This window comes from Chrysemys picta, chromosome 14, assembly GCF_011386835.1.
Source record: "Chrysemys picta bellii isolate R12L10 chromosome 14, ASM1138683v2, whole genome shotgun sequence".
In the NCBI taxonomy this organism is placed as follows: Eukaryota; Metazoa; Chordata; order Testudines; family Emydidae; genus Chrysemys; species Chrysemys picta.
In genome coordinates, this window is record NC_088804.1 from 44570871 (window position 1) to 44587463 (window position 16593).

At 52.5% G+C, this 16593-nt stretch overlaps 1 protein-coding gene across 1 annotated transcript in view; it reads left to right on the forward strand.

Annotated features, from left to right (window-relative positions):
- Nucleotides 1-16593, forward strand: part of PMFBP1 (polyamine modulated factor 1 binding protein 1) — a 354325-nt gene that overhangs the window by 215125 nt on the left and 122607 nt on the right. The window contains exons 7-8 of the mRNA XM_065567688.1: nt 15225-15302; nt 15798-15944. Of these exons, the coding sequence (XP_065423760.1) occupies nt 15225-15302; nt 15798-15944 (225 nt within the window). The remainder of the gene's footprint in view (nt 1-15224; nt 15303-15797; nt 15945-16593) is intronic.

Below are 16593 nucleotides of genomic sequence, written 5' to 3' on the forward strand. Positions count from 1 at the left end.
CATGTGGATATTTATCCCTCCACACAGACAATTTCTTCAGACAGAGTAGCAGCCATGTTAGTCTGTATCCGCGAAAAGGAGTACTTGTGGCACCTTAGAGACTAACAGGTTTATTCAAGCATAAGCTTTTGTGGGCTACAGCCCACTTCATCGGATGCATCCGAAGAAGTGGGCTGTAGCCCACGAAAGCTTACGCTCAAATAAATTTGTTAGTCTCTAAAGTGCCACAAGTCCTCCTGTTCAGGTTTATGGGGGTCCCCACCACTGTCAGTACAGGATACTCCCATTTTAATTAGCTACAGCTCCCAGAGCCTTCACAAAAGTGTTCTCTGTAGTAGCAGCTCAGCTTGGATAAGGTGGCTCCACCATCTTCCCATACCTGGATGACTGTCTTTTGACTGGTAGGTCGTATCTGGAAGTCTTAATGTCAGCCTTGTCACTGCTCCACCTTCTGGCATCCCTGCGTAAACACAGAGAAGTCTACCCTGACTCTAGCGCAGGCCATAGAATTTATAGGAGCGACTTTTGATTTGATCCGGGCAAAGGCCTATCTCCTCAAGGACAGATTTCACACCATGAGTACTCTGAGAAGTCTAGCTACACGCAGCCCTCAATCATCAATTGGGATATGCCTCACTGTCCTGGGCACATGGTGTCGTACCTATATAATGCCATTTGCCAGACTACACCTCCTTTCCCTACAAGCTTGGCTTTGAACAGTATGTACGCCGAGCAAGCACAGCATCCATACCATAGTGACCATCCCCACTGACCTGATGGAGGGACCCTGGACCCGTGTGCATGGCATGGGAGTTCCCCGTACCCAACAGGACGATAACTACAGATAGGCTGGGGAGCCCAATAGCATGATTGTACCGTGCAAGGCACTTGGACTCCTTGGGAAGCTGACATGCACATAAATCTGCTGGAACCAAGAGCAGTACAAGAAACGTTCAGAGCATTCCTACCACTCTCACGATCCCAGCACATCCTGATAACATGAGACAATGGAATCAGCTGGGAGGGCCAAGATCCAACCCTGTGTAGAGAAGCAGCCGGCATATGCAGTTCGTGTATCCAGAATCGCATCACCCTATTGCCCTTCCAGGCACCCAGAATGCACTGGTGGGCAGCCTCAGCAGCCATTTTGCCACTGATCACGAGTGGGAATTACACGATTCCTCAGAGTGAAGATTGCTCACCACTGAACTCCCACTTTCTGTTGTGCCACCAAGGCAAACAGAAGCATGTACTTCTCCAGGGGAATTCGAGGACAGTACTCCAAGGGGGATGATCTCTTCCTGCCTTGGGCAGGTAATTTGTGCTATGCCTTCTCTCCCATCCCACTGTTACCTTGGATTCTGTGGAACAGGGGTTCCCAAACTTCATTGCACCATCACTCGCTTCTGACAACACAAATTACTACATGACCCTAGGATGGGGGACGGAAGGCTGAACCCGCCTGAGGCCCCCTGCCCCGGGCAGGGGAGTCAGAGCCAAAGCCCAAGTCCTGCTGCCCAGGGATGAAGCCCTTGGGCTTTGGCCCCAGGCGGTGAGGCTCAGGCTTCAGCTTGGGGTTCAAGCTTCAGCTTCTGCCCCGGGCCGCAGCATGTCTAACACCAGCCCTGGTGACCCCATTAAAATGGGGTTACAACCCACTTTGGGGTCCTGACCCACAATTTGAGAACTGCTGCTGTGGAAGATTCGACTAGACAGGGCACGAGTCATCCTCATTGACCCCAAATGGTGCAGGCAATTCTGGTTTCCAAGTCTCCTACAAATGTTATCCCATCCACCTATCCGCATTTGGACCTTCCTGGATCTCTTGACCCAGCAGAATAGCAGGGGCAGCCATCCCAACCCAGATGCTCTTCATCTCAGGCCTTTGTATTTGGACGGGCTTCAAGCCTTGAACGTTTCTGCTCTGAAGCTGCACAAACCATTCTTATTAATAGCAGACAGGACTTCAATAAAAATGTTACTTAGCTAAGTGAAAACATTTCTCTGTCTGGACCCAGCAAAACACACATCTCTCCAGAGACGATGGATATTCCTGCTATTTTGGATTATCTTCTTACTCTCAAGACAGCAGGTTCACCTCGGGTTCACCTGCTGGCAATCGGCATGTGTCACCTGCCCACAGACGGTCCCTTGATCTGTACTCGCTGTCACGGACCCACAGGATCTGTGCTATGCCCCAGCTATTAAATAGTCCCTGGAGAATCCTCTTCTGTGTGGGAGACCCCAAAGGGTTTCACTCATCTTTAAGTGTAGGCCGTGCGGTCTCAGTGCCTCCAAGACTGAGGCTCCAGCCCTCCTGCTTCACACCGAGCTCTGCCCAGCGAGTCCAACTGCTGGACTCCTTGTCAGAGGCTTTTGCAGATTTATTAGTCAGCTGGAGCACAGCATTGGGCCATCCTTGGGTAAGCATAGATAAATAAAGATTAAGACGTGCTCCATTCTGGCCAAGCCAGCGTTCCACCAAGCCAAGCTGTCATGGACTCCATTTCTGTCTCTTTTGTCAGTCCAAAGTGAGAGCGACTGAGCCTGTCCCAAAGACCAGCTCTTATCCACAGCCTGCTGACCCATGCAGAGCTCACATGCTCTGCCTGCTGGAGACTCCTGTGGGTAGGGGTCAATTGCCCAGTCCTTGGGACTTCCATTGTCCATATTCTCTCGTGATACGGGTTTGTTTCAGCCAGTCATTTAATTAACCATTCATTCCACCCCAGACAACTATGGGAACCAGCACCTCACATAGTTTGCTCTGCCCCAAGAGCAGATTTAACCCATTGGCACCCCCTGGGTAGCAGTGCAAAGTGCATAGGGAAACTGACGCGTGCGTAGGCCTAATAAAAATATTACAGACAATTCCCACTTTGTCACACTCGCCCTCTAACAGCCAGGTTCTTGAAGGGTCTGATCAGAACCTGTCTACCAGTAAAGAAACCAAACTCTCACTGAGACCTTAACTGAGTGCTTTCAGCACTCACTAAGCCCCCCTTTGAACAGCTACATGTCTCACCTGTCAATGAAGGCCACCTTTCTCATTACCAGAGGGGCAGGTGAGCTCAGGGCCCATGGGGCCGATCCATTATACACACCATTCCAGAAGGACAAAGTTTTGCTACAACTACACCCAAAATTCACCCCTAAGCTAGTTTTGGCCTTTCACAATAATCAGTCAGTTCATGTACTTGTGTTTCTTCCCCTGCCCCTAGCGAGGAGAGGAGACTTCAGTCCCTCAGTTTGCAAAGAGCATTGCTATGTTACCTGCAGAGAACAAAACCGATCAGAAAGTCACCTAGCTGGTTTGTTGCCATAGCAGAATGAGTATCAGGACAAGCTGTAACCTCTCAGAGGACACCGAAGTGGATCTCTGGCTGTATCCTACTGTGTTGTCAGTTGGCACAGCCTCCTCCCCCACACAGGGTAAGAGCTTACTCTCTAAGGGCACAAGCAGCCTCCGAAGCACCAATTCAAGAGGCACCTTGCTTGATATTTGCAGGGGATCCGCCCAGAGTTCCCGCCTTGCTCCACTTGGCTGGCGCATCCTTTGAGGCAGTGGTTCTACAAGTGGCCAGTCCACCCGCATCCTCACCCCCTCCTCCTCAATAAGACCCACCGTGGAGTACACATAGGGACCGGCCTCCAAGAAGAAAGGGAAGTGATTGTAACTGAAGTTCTTTGAGCTGTGTGGTCCCTATCTATGTTTCACACCCCGTCCTCCTTCCCCTCTGCTTCAGATCAGGACAAGCTTCGTGGTAGAGAAGGAACTGGAGAGGTGGCCAGTCTGCCCCACCCCTTATGCCCTCCGTGCGGAGCACAAGGAGAGCAGGGGCGCCGGTGTGGACCAGTGGACGCAGCTTTCCAGAATTCTCACACCTCAGATGCCTGGAGCGCGTGTGTTTTCGCAGTGGAATACACACAGGGACCACACATCTGGAAGAATTGCATTCACAATAAGGTGAGTAACTTCCCTTACAGAGTTCCCCCAGGAGATGTTTCTCCTGCTCCCAGGGCAATATTCATGCAGTCATTTCAAATCTAATGTGCAGGCCTTCCCTTGACTGTTCCCAGGCTCACTTCCTAGCCGCTATGGCAGGATGTCACTGTCAAACCCAGGCCTGTGGGGTCCCTAAATGGCATCCCTAGCCTTCGTGCCACAGAGGTAATGCTGAACCACGGCCACTGCCCAGCAGCCTTCGTGCGAAGAATCTACAGCTCCACAACAGCCAAGCCCCTGATTGGCTGGACAGACAGCATTCCTCATGGCTGCTTGGCCTATATGAAGACCCCAGCAGGAAGAAGAAGCAGGCTCACCAAAGGCCATTGCAGATTACACTGCCTTGCTGCCTCATCCGACCTCACCTACCTATCATGCCAACCTGGCCCCTTGGATTGGATCTCACGGCTACCAAGCCCTGCGAGAAATCCGATTGTTACCTCGGACTGCCTCTAGTACCCATTGACCTCCCAGCTACCAGATCACCTGCACATCACTTCACCACAGCGCTGGATTGCCCCAGCCCTCTTCAGCACTGGGCATTGCACCCTTCTGGCTTCAGCACCAGCTCGAATTTGATTTATCAGCAGTTTGTGTGATGCAAGGGGATCTCGGCTTCTTTGGTCTAATGTGAAGCCTTTAATAACTGAGTGCATGTTTGTAGGTTGTCCGTCTTTAGCCCGTTTCTGGGGAGAGGAAAGCCCATTGACTTTACAGCGGGAGTGACAGCTGATCAGCATTTCCGTGTTTGATTCCTGGAAGATCTGTCGAATTTTTTCCAGGTGAGAGAGTGAGTGGAGAGCTGAGCCGCACTACAGAGCAGTTAGAAGAGCTTCACTCTAGAGCCATCACAATGCAGGAAGTAGCCGAGAGTTCATAGAGTTAAGGAAGCTACACGGATGCCATCAATGGGCAGTGGCTGGGTCTGGTGTCACTGTCACTCTAGAGGACAGGTTCTGCTCGTGGTTACACGATATCAATCTGGAGTAAATCATTGTTGCTGTTCAGCACATTCATGAGATTAGAAGGACGGCGGTGGAATCTGCTGTTGTGATCCTTACAGACTAGGTGTAACACACACTGCATCCCAGGGTCTTACAATCTCTCCTGGCCTGTAAGGAAATAGAAGCTCCTGCTTTGCCAGCCCTAGCTGCACTCTGGTGCCAAGGAGCTGATTCAGGGCTGGGCCCTCAAAACAAATGTTGAGTAGCTGTGGCCTCTGGGCCAGCAGCCTGGTGACGGACAGGTGGGCAGGCACTGGAGGAGGCTCGGTAATCTTTGGATGAGTCAGAGCTCTGAGGGGGGTAAATATTTGGCAGGGCGGCTGCCAGACAAGTGCACAGTGACTTCTCTAGTTAATTCCTCTGTTTCCCAGGCCCTGCACCTCCCTTCTCCTTGCTTGTTACTCCTTTTGACCACTTTCCTATGTTCTCAGGTCAGGGGCTTGCCCTGCAGAAAGGAAAAGCTTAGCTGAAAATTAGGAGGTTTAATCAAAGCTTTTCCAGCCGGCAGAACCGATCAGCAAACGTTGAACTGGACAGAATGAAATGCCATTCAAATGGAAAGAGAGGGGCTTGCACATTTTCCCTAACACAGAATTTGACTCCAGCTCCCCCTCCCTACCCTGAGTCACTCGTTGCGGCAGAGGGTGGGAAGGCAGCTGCGCAGGCTGAGGGTGCAGTCACACAACGTATTTGTCTGTGCAGCCCAGAGTCCAAGTCATTACTCTTCGGTGACAGTAGCAGGAGACCATTAGAATGTCCAGAGCTCCCCTTTCTCTTGATGGCAATGGTTTTCCACTCTCAGAAATTGCCTGGCACTTCAGGCTACAGCCAGGTCCCAGTGTGTAATTTCCCGACTCTGACCCCAAAGGGGACAAAGTGCGGATCTGAGTGGGGAAACGGGCCCATGGCAGTGGGCGGAAGGGAAAGCTGACAGCAGCACAGTCCGGAGGACCCTGTTTAGTTCCCTGCCTATGGGGCTTGTGCATGTGCCATCTCCTTGGTGTGGCGGGTGCATGGCAAAGAAGCACATCAGCCAGGGCCAGCTCTGGCTTTTTTGCCGCCCCAGGTAAAAAAGCCTCCCGCTGTGCCCTCCCCCCCCCGGCAGGGAGCGCCGGGGCCCCGCTCTCAGGCCGGAGCGCCGCCCCCCTCCAGGTGCCGCCCCAAGCACATGCTTGGTAGGCTGGTGCCTGGTGCCGGCCCTGACATCAGCTTCCTGCTGGTTCTGAAAACCTGTCCTTCCCTGCATGCTCTGGTGCATTTATAGGTTTAAAAACAGCACAAGTGCAAATTGGATTGGAAATGCCCCCCCTTGCTTCTGCCGCCGAGCCCTGCAAGCACCGAGGAGAAGGCAGGACTTGCTCCTCAGGAAGGGCTTGAGTACATAGAAGAGCTTTGTCTTGTGCCTTGCCAGGGAATGGAGCCAGTGGGACCCTTCCCTGCCCCTCACTGTCCAGGAGGTGAGAGGAGTGCAGTGGGCTCCCCCTCCCCTCCCCCCCACACACAATGTGGGCTGATTTTCAGCCTTGCCAATTGTGCCCAGCACTGGGGGGGCCCTGGTTGTGCCTGCCCAATTCTGACTGTGAATTGTTTGTGTGCTGGGGTTGGGAGGCCAGGGAGGGGTGGAGGGAATATCTCACCAGCAGCACTTGGTCCAATAAAAGAGATGACACCCCCTTGTCTCTGCCCTTGTCAGGGGTCTCAGGCATGCACCTGTGAGCAGAATCAGGGCCCCGCTGGTCTTTCTGTAACACAGGCTGTCGCACCTTTTGCTGCTCCAGAGGGATGTCCATGTCCTCTCTCCACTGGCACGCTCCCCCATTCGGGCACACACCTTCTGCTCATTTACCTGGCTAGGCAAGTGGGGGCTGCTGTGAGAAGGAAATAATGGGGCCTTTGGGATCTTCTTGTTGTGCCTAGTAGTGCTCCTTCGGTGCCAGGGGCTGCGTGAGAGGCCGTGTGCATGAGGACTCTGGCTGGGCAGGTCAAGGAGGGAATAGCTCTATCCCCGGCAATTTAGATTCAGCCATTTCATCTGCAGTTCCCTCAAGTGTTGAATTGAATAAAGCAGCCGCCGCAGCAGCAGTGGGGGAGGGGCTCTGAGCTAAATGAAAAGAGACAGGCAGCCGGGAAGAGAGAATCACGTCCTTTGGCTGCAAATCCAGCTCGAGCAGGAGGTGTGGCACAGGCCTGGCAAAGCCATCGAGTGCAGCAGGCAGGGCTCTGTGCATGGCTGACACTAAAGAAGGGCATGCTCCTCCAGGGGGGCCGGCCCCAGGCTTTAGAGGGAGTCTCACGCCAGCTAGAGTCACGGGGCAGTGGCAGAATCTCCGCCCGAACCGGCAAGGAAAAGGACATTCCAGCTCCCCGGGCCGTGGCTCAAAACCAGCAGGGAAATGAAAAGATCCCCCATTTATTATTTTGCAAATACTCTGTGCTGGGCTTGACTGCTGGCTTCTGATCCATTACAGCGGCAGTCACGGCATCTACCCTCACCACAGCCAACTTCTACCGAGTAGCTTTGGAGGAAGGGGTTGTGACTCCTCGCCCTCTGCTCTGCCTATCATCTCCACTCCAAGTGCATTTTCCTTCCGCGCCAGGCTCCTGGCAGGGCCTGTCCTCACTGACCGTCACACAGCTCAGTGCAGGAATTGAAATAGCGCAAAGTGTATTGGAGAAAATCACGGAATGAAGCAGAACATAAACGGATAGGGCCCGATTTGCCTCCCATGGGTGCAGCTTCATTCTCGTCCAGGAGTTACTGCGATGAACCCCCAAGTAACTGACAAGCGTCAGACTCCCTGGCCCTATGCTCCATCTCAGAAAGAATTGCCTCACGATGTAGAAGGCCCTTTGGTTTGATCCCCACCATCGAAGCTGTAACTCTTTAGATTCTGAGCATGTCTACCCTGGGAAAATGAGCCCCCCAGGGAGGAACATATCCAGGTAACGCCTCTTCTAAATATTGATGCCATTGTTTGTATGATACAGGGCGAGCCACACCTCTGCCCCCGCTTACCCTCCCCCTGTCTCTCTGTATGTGCCTCCTCCAGTGTCGGGCCTCGGGCCTTTATATCTGCTGGGGTGGAATCATGCCTTTCTTGCACGCACCCAGTGATTCCACCAGGCTTATCCACCATGTCCCACTTGGGGCTGACACCTGCGGTCCTTCCCTTCGGGAGTCTGGGAGCAGTGGGGGGACAAGGACCAGCCAGCCTGCTTAAACCACAGCACGGATTATTTTAGCAGTAGGAACAAAGCATTTAGAGAGGAGGATTTAAAAGACAGTCTAATGCCTGTCAGCCTGTGTGTGTGTGCATGCACCAGGCACTGTGTCTGTGTGCAGAGTTTAACTGGGCACTGGATTCTTGTCCTCAGTTTTTTATATTTCTTAACTGATGTCTGTAGTTTGAATTAACAGCATGTGAAGTGGGTTCCAGGAGCCTTAGGACCTCTCTACGCAGGGAAAAGCCAGCAGCAGCTGGTGCACACTCACTCCTACGCAGTAGGTCCGTGTGGACTCTTACTGCGCAAGTGCCTTTGTGCACATTAGCTTAGGGCACTGGGGCCGAGTACTGAGCTAAACCACCTGAGCGTGTTGGGTGAGTATCCCCACAGGGAGTTACGCCGGAGGAGCCAGCTTGCTTTAAGTTCACACCCTCACTCCCTGGGCACTAACTTCCCTGGGTGGACAAGCCCTTAGACTAAATCTCTGTGGCACCACAGTGTGGACTCTAGTGGTGTGAACTGTAGAGCGCACCACACTGTTGTGTTCATGCTAATGGCGTGAACTAGGATTATATTAATGCAAACAAAATGCCTTTTATTTCACACCAGCAGTGTCCACATGGGGCAGTGAGAGCACACCACTTTGTGGTTTCTGCAGTTCACACCCCTGGAGTCCACGCTGTAGACAAGCCCTAAGGCCTGGTCGGCACTCAGTATGTCTACACTGCAATCAGAGGTGTCAGTGCAGCATGTACAGACATACTCAAGCTAACTTTGAGCTAGCTAGCTCAAATAACAGTAGCTTTGAAGCCGCGGCAGCGTGGGCTAGCCGTTCAAGTGTAACGCCGACAAACCCTGGTTGGTGGCGGGCGGGATCGAACCTGGGACCTCTGAAGCTTAGGATATGAGCCTCTACTGCTTGAACTAAAAGCCACATGTCTCTCACCAATCTCTAGATGGTCGAGGTGCCACTAGAGGGGGACAGCGCCGCACCGAGCAGGCCTGGGTCACACAAGCAGATAGACTTGCGCAGCCCATGCTGCCCTCGGTCAAAGCTAGCGCAGGTCTGTCTGCCTGTGCTGCAGTCACGCCGTGCACTGCAGTGTAGACAAACCCCAGGTGACCCTGGGTGGAAGCGCTGCTGCAGCTGAATGGCTGAGCGTGAAGCGCCGTTTCTGAAGTGGTGCTGAACACGGTTTGCCCTCTGCTTGCAGTTAAACTGTCCTCAGCACTGGCTGAGCGGCAGCCTTTGCTGAAGCAAATGTAAATGTGATCTAGTGCTTCGATAGCAGGGCAGGGAGTTGGGACTCACGGGGGTAGGACACGGACAGTGCCTCACGCTTCTCCTTCGGTAATGGCTCTGACCTACTTCACATGGTTTGGGGAGGCCCGTATCAGGGGGTAGCCGTGTTAGTCTGTAGCCACAAAAACAACGAGGAGTCTGGTGGCACCTTAAAGACTCACTGATTTATTTGGGCAGAAGCTTTCGTGGGTAAAAACCTCACTTACTACTGTTTATGAAAGGGCTCTGTGTTACGGTGACTCTGGGTCCAAGGGGTAGAGCGTGAGAGAGGCTGCTGCTGAGAGCTTGTATTTTGTGGCTCTGGTTTCCCCCCTCCATTGCTGCTCTGGTTGCTTGCCTGCTGGAGTGGCTTATTCATTTTAAAACATGGTTATTTTTCATGTTGTGGTCTCTGTGTGTTTGGGGTGCTTCTTGTTGTCCTTGCGTCACCAAAACTGAGCATTCCTGTGTGTATTTCCTTGTGTGAAATGCTCGCACGTGTGTGTGCGTGCGCACAAGGGAGAAGGAGCCGCAGCTTCAGCTACACTAAGCAATTAAACTCCAGCAGCTCAGGGATGAGCAGGAGGCCGTGATTTTCCTTCCCTTTGCAGTAATTGCCTCAGCAATCAGCTTTGATCACCCGAGAGCAGAGGAGATGAGTGTTGCAAGTTGACATCAGTGGTTTTAATATATCCATTTACATATACAGGAGCAGAGCAGCATACAGCTTTCCATAGCGTCTCTGACCTGAAACCATCGCAGCTCCATAGACACCTCATTTCATTTAATACTTCGCCGCCGCTGCGGAAGCCACAGGACGAGGGTGGGGATGGATAATCAAGCCCTCGCTCGCTCTGAATGTCTGTAGAAATGACATGAAAGTAATTGCTTTTGAAAAGCAAAGCAGAAATGGCACAATTGATTCCACTTAAATGAGAGAGGAAGGGGAGTGGGGGGAATGTTCGCCCTAAACATGCCACCGACTCTCCTGCAGCAAGCAAATGGATTCCTGTTTCTGAGGGGAAGGTGGGCAGCACGGGGCTGTTCCTGTGCCTGGCTGGCAGGAGAGGGGCAGGCTGTCCCAGGCCAGCAGTGCTGCAGGATACACTCTGACCGAAATGGTACCTGCACCCCCCTGCCCTGTGGCCCCGTGGGACAGACTCTGGTAAGGGAGAGCAGCTGTGGTAACCCCTCTCCTCGCACAGTCCACATGTGAGGCCACAGGTGCATTATTCTGCTTGCCAAAGGAGTAGGATACGCACAGCACGGAAAGTCTGGGAGATAAAGCTCAATGCCCCAGCTGGTGTGCCCTAACCTGACCTCTGTGAGGCTAGCTTGTTGGGAGCTGTAGCTGAAATGTGCCCCGCCTCCCCGGAATAAGGAGTCGGTGCGGTACTTGCTGTTACCAGACTCCACCCTGCCTGCCACAAAAGGCAGCTAGTCCTCTCCCATGCAGGCTCCCTTAACCCTCAGAGGAGACTTGGTCTGAACACGGCTGAAGCCCTCACGCCTCAGTGCAGCAGGAGGAAAGAGCCTCAAGGCACAGGACTGTCCTGCTGAGGGAGATGCTTCATCTCCATGTTCCTTCAGACGCTCTGAAGCAGGAGTCCCGGGGCAGTTTAACTCTTTCATGTGACACTGGCTAGTCCCATCATCCATCCAAATGTCCTCTCCTTTTTAGAGTCCTGCTAGGCTCTCGGCCTGAATGATATCAGGTGGGGGTGAGTTCCATGGGTCGTTTGTGTTGTGTTCGTAAGTAATTCTTTTTTCAATGTTCAGTGTGATCCTTTGAGGGTTGTGGACAGTCCCCTTGTCCTAGTCTTATGAGAGAGGTGTATGTGCTACTTCCTCTACGGCCTTCTTTATTATGTATCCCTCAAATATATCCCCTTTCCTGTTCCTCTTCCTCTTGGGTAAAAACTCCAGTCTGTTCATTCTCTCTCCAGGCCTCTAATCACGGCTGGTATTTGGCCCTGTGATTTGGCCAGGCCTCCAGAAAACCGCAGGATGTTCGTTAGGCCTGTGACATGCAAGAAAGGACAGAGTAGGTCCAACGCCACAGTCTGGTGGACCAGGCCTGACTTTGCTGGATGCATGATGAGGCTGGTGCCTGCGCCCACTAAATCCGTGTGTCCTCTGTGGCAGTGGTTCTCAGCCAGGGGTACATGTACCCCGGGGGTACTCCACTCATCTAGATCAGTGTTTCTCGACCTGGGGTATGCAGCCCCACGGGCGGCCCTGGGATGGGTTTAGGGGGCTGGCATTAGGAGGTCGCAAGCAGAGCAATTGCCTGGGGCCCCCTGCAAAGCTAAGTTACATGCTTCAGCCCCAGGGCGGCAGGGCCTGGGCTTCAGGCAGGTGAAAAACAGGCTCAGAATCCCACGGAAATGTAAGTACAATATTTATATTCCAGTGGATTTATTTTATCATTATATAGTAACAAGGAGAAAGTCAGCCGTTTTTCAGTAGCAGCGTGCTGTGACACTTTTGTATTTTTATGCCTGATTTTATAAGCCAGCAGTTTTTAAATGAGGTGAAACGGGGGGTACGCAAGACCAATCCAACTCCTGAAATGGGGACAGTCGTCTGGAAAGGCTGATCCCCACCTGCCTTGTGTTTGTCAGAACCACTTCCTTGTGCGCAACAAGTGGTCCGAGGGAGGGTCCCCTCTTCGATGCCCTTCTGATCAAGGCCTTTGAATAGGGTGAGACGTCAGAAGCCCTCCCTTCTAGGGGTGGTTTCTCTCTTTGGGTCACTCTGTACAAGTCACCCCACTGGCTGGATTTGGTCTTGGGATTCGGAAAAGACTGAAAACCATATTAAAAGAACTAGCTTGCAGAACATATCTAGTGCTTAACCCAGCTCAAGATCATCTAGATGCGGAGCCTTGGCTTAGTTAGTCAAAATAAAAGGAAATCCTGTATGTTTCTAGGGGCCTGCCAGCCTGGCATCTGTCCCAGGAACTGCCTTTTCCACATTGCCCCCCATGTCGCAAGTCTTCTCCGATTCTGGCTGCTCACAGAGGTGGTTGGTAGATCACAAGCCCAGACTTACACACACACACACACACACACACAGTGGCGTCCACGGCGCCATTTAGGGTTTTAGCATTTGCTGGGTTTTGAGTGCTTACCTGTGCAACTCCAGCCGTTTCCCATTGTGGTTGTAATGGGCTGTGCATGTATAGCATAGTGCAGCACTAAAGCTTTACAGCTTTGAGGAAGGCACAATATGAGGAAGGGATAGCTCAGTGGCTTGAGCATTAGCCTGCTAAACCCAGGGTTGGGAGCTCAATCCTTGAGGGGGCCAATTAGGCATGTGGGGCAAAAATCAGTACTTGGTCCTGCTAGTGAAGGCAGGGGGCTGGACTCAATGACCTTTCAGGGTCCCTTCCAGTTCTAGGAGATAGACCTATCTCCATATATTATGATGATGGTGGTGGTGGCTCCATTACAGATTTAATTTAGATATTAAAATAGTTTTATGTTACTAATATTCAAATTAATTATGAATGTATTTATTGAATGTTGACAACTGGATGACAGTTTTCAGTAAATATATTTTTATTAATCAATTAACATTTAATTATTATATGAATTCTGCTAGATGTAGTCAGATAGTTACTAATTAAACGCATCTTAGCCATTGGGTGTATTCAAGGCCGTCTCCAACGTGTTCATAGGGTTTGGCTAGGTTTCACCAGAGCTCGTCAACTGCTGTGCAGGTGACTGAGTGGGCTCGGAGGGGGAGGGGGCAGTGTGGGCAGCCAGGTGGGCCTGTTTGTAACGCACCGGGCCTGCCCCAGACAGGATAGCCTGGGAGCCCCCAGAGGGTAACGCTAACTGGGAATACCTCAGGGGAGGCAGCGGGAAGCGTGGCAGAGTTGGAGCAGTGCTGGTACAATACTGACATGGATTTGCCTTTGAGGGCTTCCAGGAGTGGGTTTTCAAGAGAAGGAGTTTGGCACGTAGTGCCCTGGGGCAAAAGGGTCTGAGGCTGCCAGATCTGGGGCAGTGCAGAGGAAGGCACAAACTCCCTGTTCTGGGTATGTGCCGTGCCTGGCACAGTGGCCTGGGTCAAGCTTCTAGGTGCTACTGACTACACGTTGTTTCCAGTAATAATGGTGAGGTGGAAGGTGATGAACAAAGGGAGCACCATAGCCAATGCCTCTGCAGCTTGCGTCTCCCCCACCATGTTGTCTGCAGGACAGTGCAAAAAGCTTTGAGTTCTGCTCTTTGTGTACCGACCTGCAGCCGTGCCAGGAAGGGAGGGTGCAGACTGCCTGCATGTTCAGCAGGAATCACTAGTGAGCTCATTGTGTGAGACCAGACATTGGCTAAGCCAGACACAGACAAAAATCCCAGGTATGGAGCTGATTGAGCTGCTAGGCACGTCTTTGTAAGGCACCTGCACCGAGGGCTCAGGGTTCAGGGCAGCAACTGGAGCCCATCTGGTGCTGCGCCCCTTCCAGACACAAGCAGGCTTTTGCAGCACAGACGTGCAGCTTCCTTAACAGTGCCGTTGGTTACAGCTCTGTGAGCCGAGGCTGACTCCTGACGTCTGGGGGAGAGAATCTGATTCCTGTCGCAGACGCAAGCCTGCCTATTTCCACGTTCCCCTTCCGCCACTGCTCTTTGGGCTGTCTGTCCCCCACTGTTCTCTGTTTGGGTTCAGCCATGTGGAGCTCTGGGCCGTACAGGGTTGTGGGGGACCCAGGGAGGTGCTGTGGGCTCTGCAGGGGAGCTCTGGGCTATACAGGGCAGTGGGGACCTGGGAAGTGGCTGTGGGTCCAAGGGGGCAGCTCTGGGCCATACAGCACGGTGGGGGACCCGGAGAATGCTGTGGGTTCTGCAGGAGGCGCTCTGGACAAGAATCAAGTATGCAGGGACCTGGGCATTTCAGCGCTCGTGGAATTGTCCAGGCCTTTGTTCTTCACTGGCTCTAGGAAGAGATTTCTGTGGTTGAGCGAGCCTGGGGCCCTCTCTGTGTGGGAAGCCTTTGAGTGGGTGAGCTTCGTGAGGCTGAAGCTTCCTGTATCCTTCCCTGCTGGAGACAGGAGAGTGGGAGAAGTTGTGGCAGGAGGAGCTCTGCATGGCTAATTTCCAGTGGGAGGATGCTGCAGCCACGTCCTTTCCAAACCCCATGTCTCTCCTCTCAAGTGGCCTGGTGCTTGGGAAGCTGTTACTGTATTTAGTTAATGTGCATTATTTGTTTAGCCTTACTAGATCATGGAGGATAATCCATTTTCTCCTAAAACAAGCACTCCTCTGGGCCAGCCCAGGCCCCAATAAATGAGGTGTGTTGATATCACCTGTGGAAAGGGACAAGGAACAAAAGTGGTTCCAACCCCAGCTGTCATATCAGGATATCGCCACGCTACTGACCAATCACTGCAGAGGATTTCCCAATGCTGAGTTTAAAAAAACCTCTCCGGATCTATGGCCAGCAAAATCTGTTGCCTCCCAGTTGCTGTCTGCTCTGCCAGCGACCGAAGTCACGCCTGGCCATTGCAGAGAGGAAGCAGTTACTGCCACCTCTTCCACCTTGCCTGTCCAGAGAAAGTCCCCAGCAGCTGAGACGCCGGTCAGTGATGGGGCCTGCACACAGTTAGCTTTGGGGATCAGTGCTTTAGTCCTGTCCTGATCATTGCTCACTGGTTGGCATTCGTGATTCTTCCTTTCTCCCTCTCCATGTAAACGTTTTCCAGCTGGAACGCCGAGATGCAAAAATCCAGACTCTTCAAAGCCAGCTCCTGCAGGACAAAAGGGATGTGCTGGCCACCGAGGTACCAAGGCCCTCCTTTCTCTTTCCTCTGTACAGACCATGCCAGAGGAGAGTGTCCACGCGCTCCGTCGCACAGGGCAGAGCCGCCTGGAGCTGCAACACGTAGCCAGCGCTGGCAGCTATTTGTTTGTTTCTTTAAATACGTTGTGTTTGCGCCGTCGCCTTCTATTTCTGTCCCTCGTCCAGGCTCCGTAGAGCTTCCCCCGGAGACGGGGTGAGGGCAAATGTCCCTCAGCGGAGTGTCTGCAGCTCCCTGCCTCCCCTGACTTGGACATGTCAGTACTGCGGCTGGCAGTGCTAGCAAATCGCACCTACCATATTGGCTTCCTGTCCCCAGAACATCAAGTTCTTGCAGCTAGTGGGGGGGTGTTTCTCCTCCCCTCAGTCCCCACCCCCAGTAGCATCAGGCCTGTGCTGTTCAGGGTTTTGTTAAGCCGTTTAGTATTAATTGATTTTTTTTTCCATTTTTTCTTTCTTTCCCTGGGCGGGTCAATAGCTGGATGCTCAAGAGCAGAGGATCTATCAACTGCAGACCAAGCAGACGGAGAGGCAGGCAGAACTGGAGCAGAAATGCAGCCGGATCCAGCAGCTCGAGCAAGACCTGGAGGCCAGCGGCAGGCTACAGGAGGAATCCCAGAGGCAGGTAAGAAAGACTGCACTCCAGCTCCAGCTCTATAGGCCTGGCTAGTAACTTTATTTAATGCACTAGCAACCTAAACCAGCAGCAGTGACATGCTTCTATTCTCATGCAAATGATGCAGTATGAGAAAGGGCTAAAGACCTGAAAATGGAGGCTCCCAGTGAAGAAGGGAGAGCATGGGAAACCAAGGAGAGAAACCGCTGCATTGCTAGCTGCAGAGATGCACTCTGCCCAAACCCTGACTCCAGGGGTAGCGGCTGCAATTGAGCAGATGTCCTAGGTATTGATCCCTGCATCCTGCTGTCAAATCCTCTCAGAGTGAGGAATCGGGTGGCCCTGTGGAGGACAGGAGAGGGACTGCACCCCTGGGAAGGAGCTGTCCTAATGGGTGGTACCAGCAGTAAACGGAGAGTCAGGATGAGGCTTGTTCAGATGTATTGGTCTTGGCTCCCTGGGATAGAAATCTTGAATTTGCTTCAGAAGATACACACCCTTATAATGAAACTGTCCCAACGCTTCTGCAGACCCTGGCAACAGCCTCTCTGCTTGGCAGTATTTGTGCCTAGCTCCTTTGTAGCCCCAAGGTCCCCTTTTAGCATTTTCTCCTCCCCTTCCTGTATCCATTGGGTTTCCTGTCCTTACAGATCTCTAT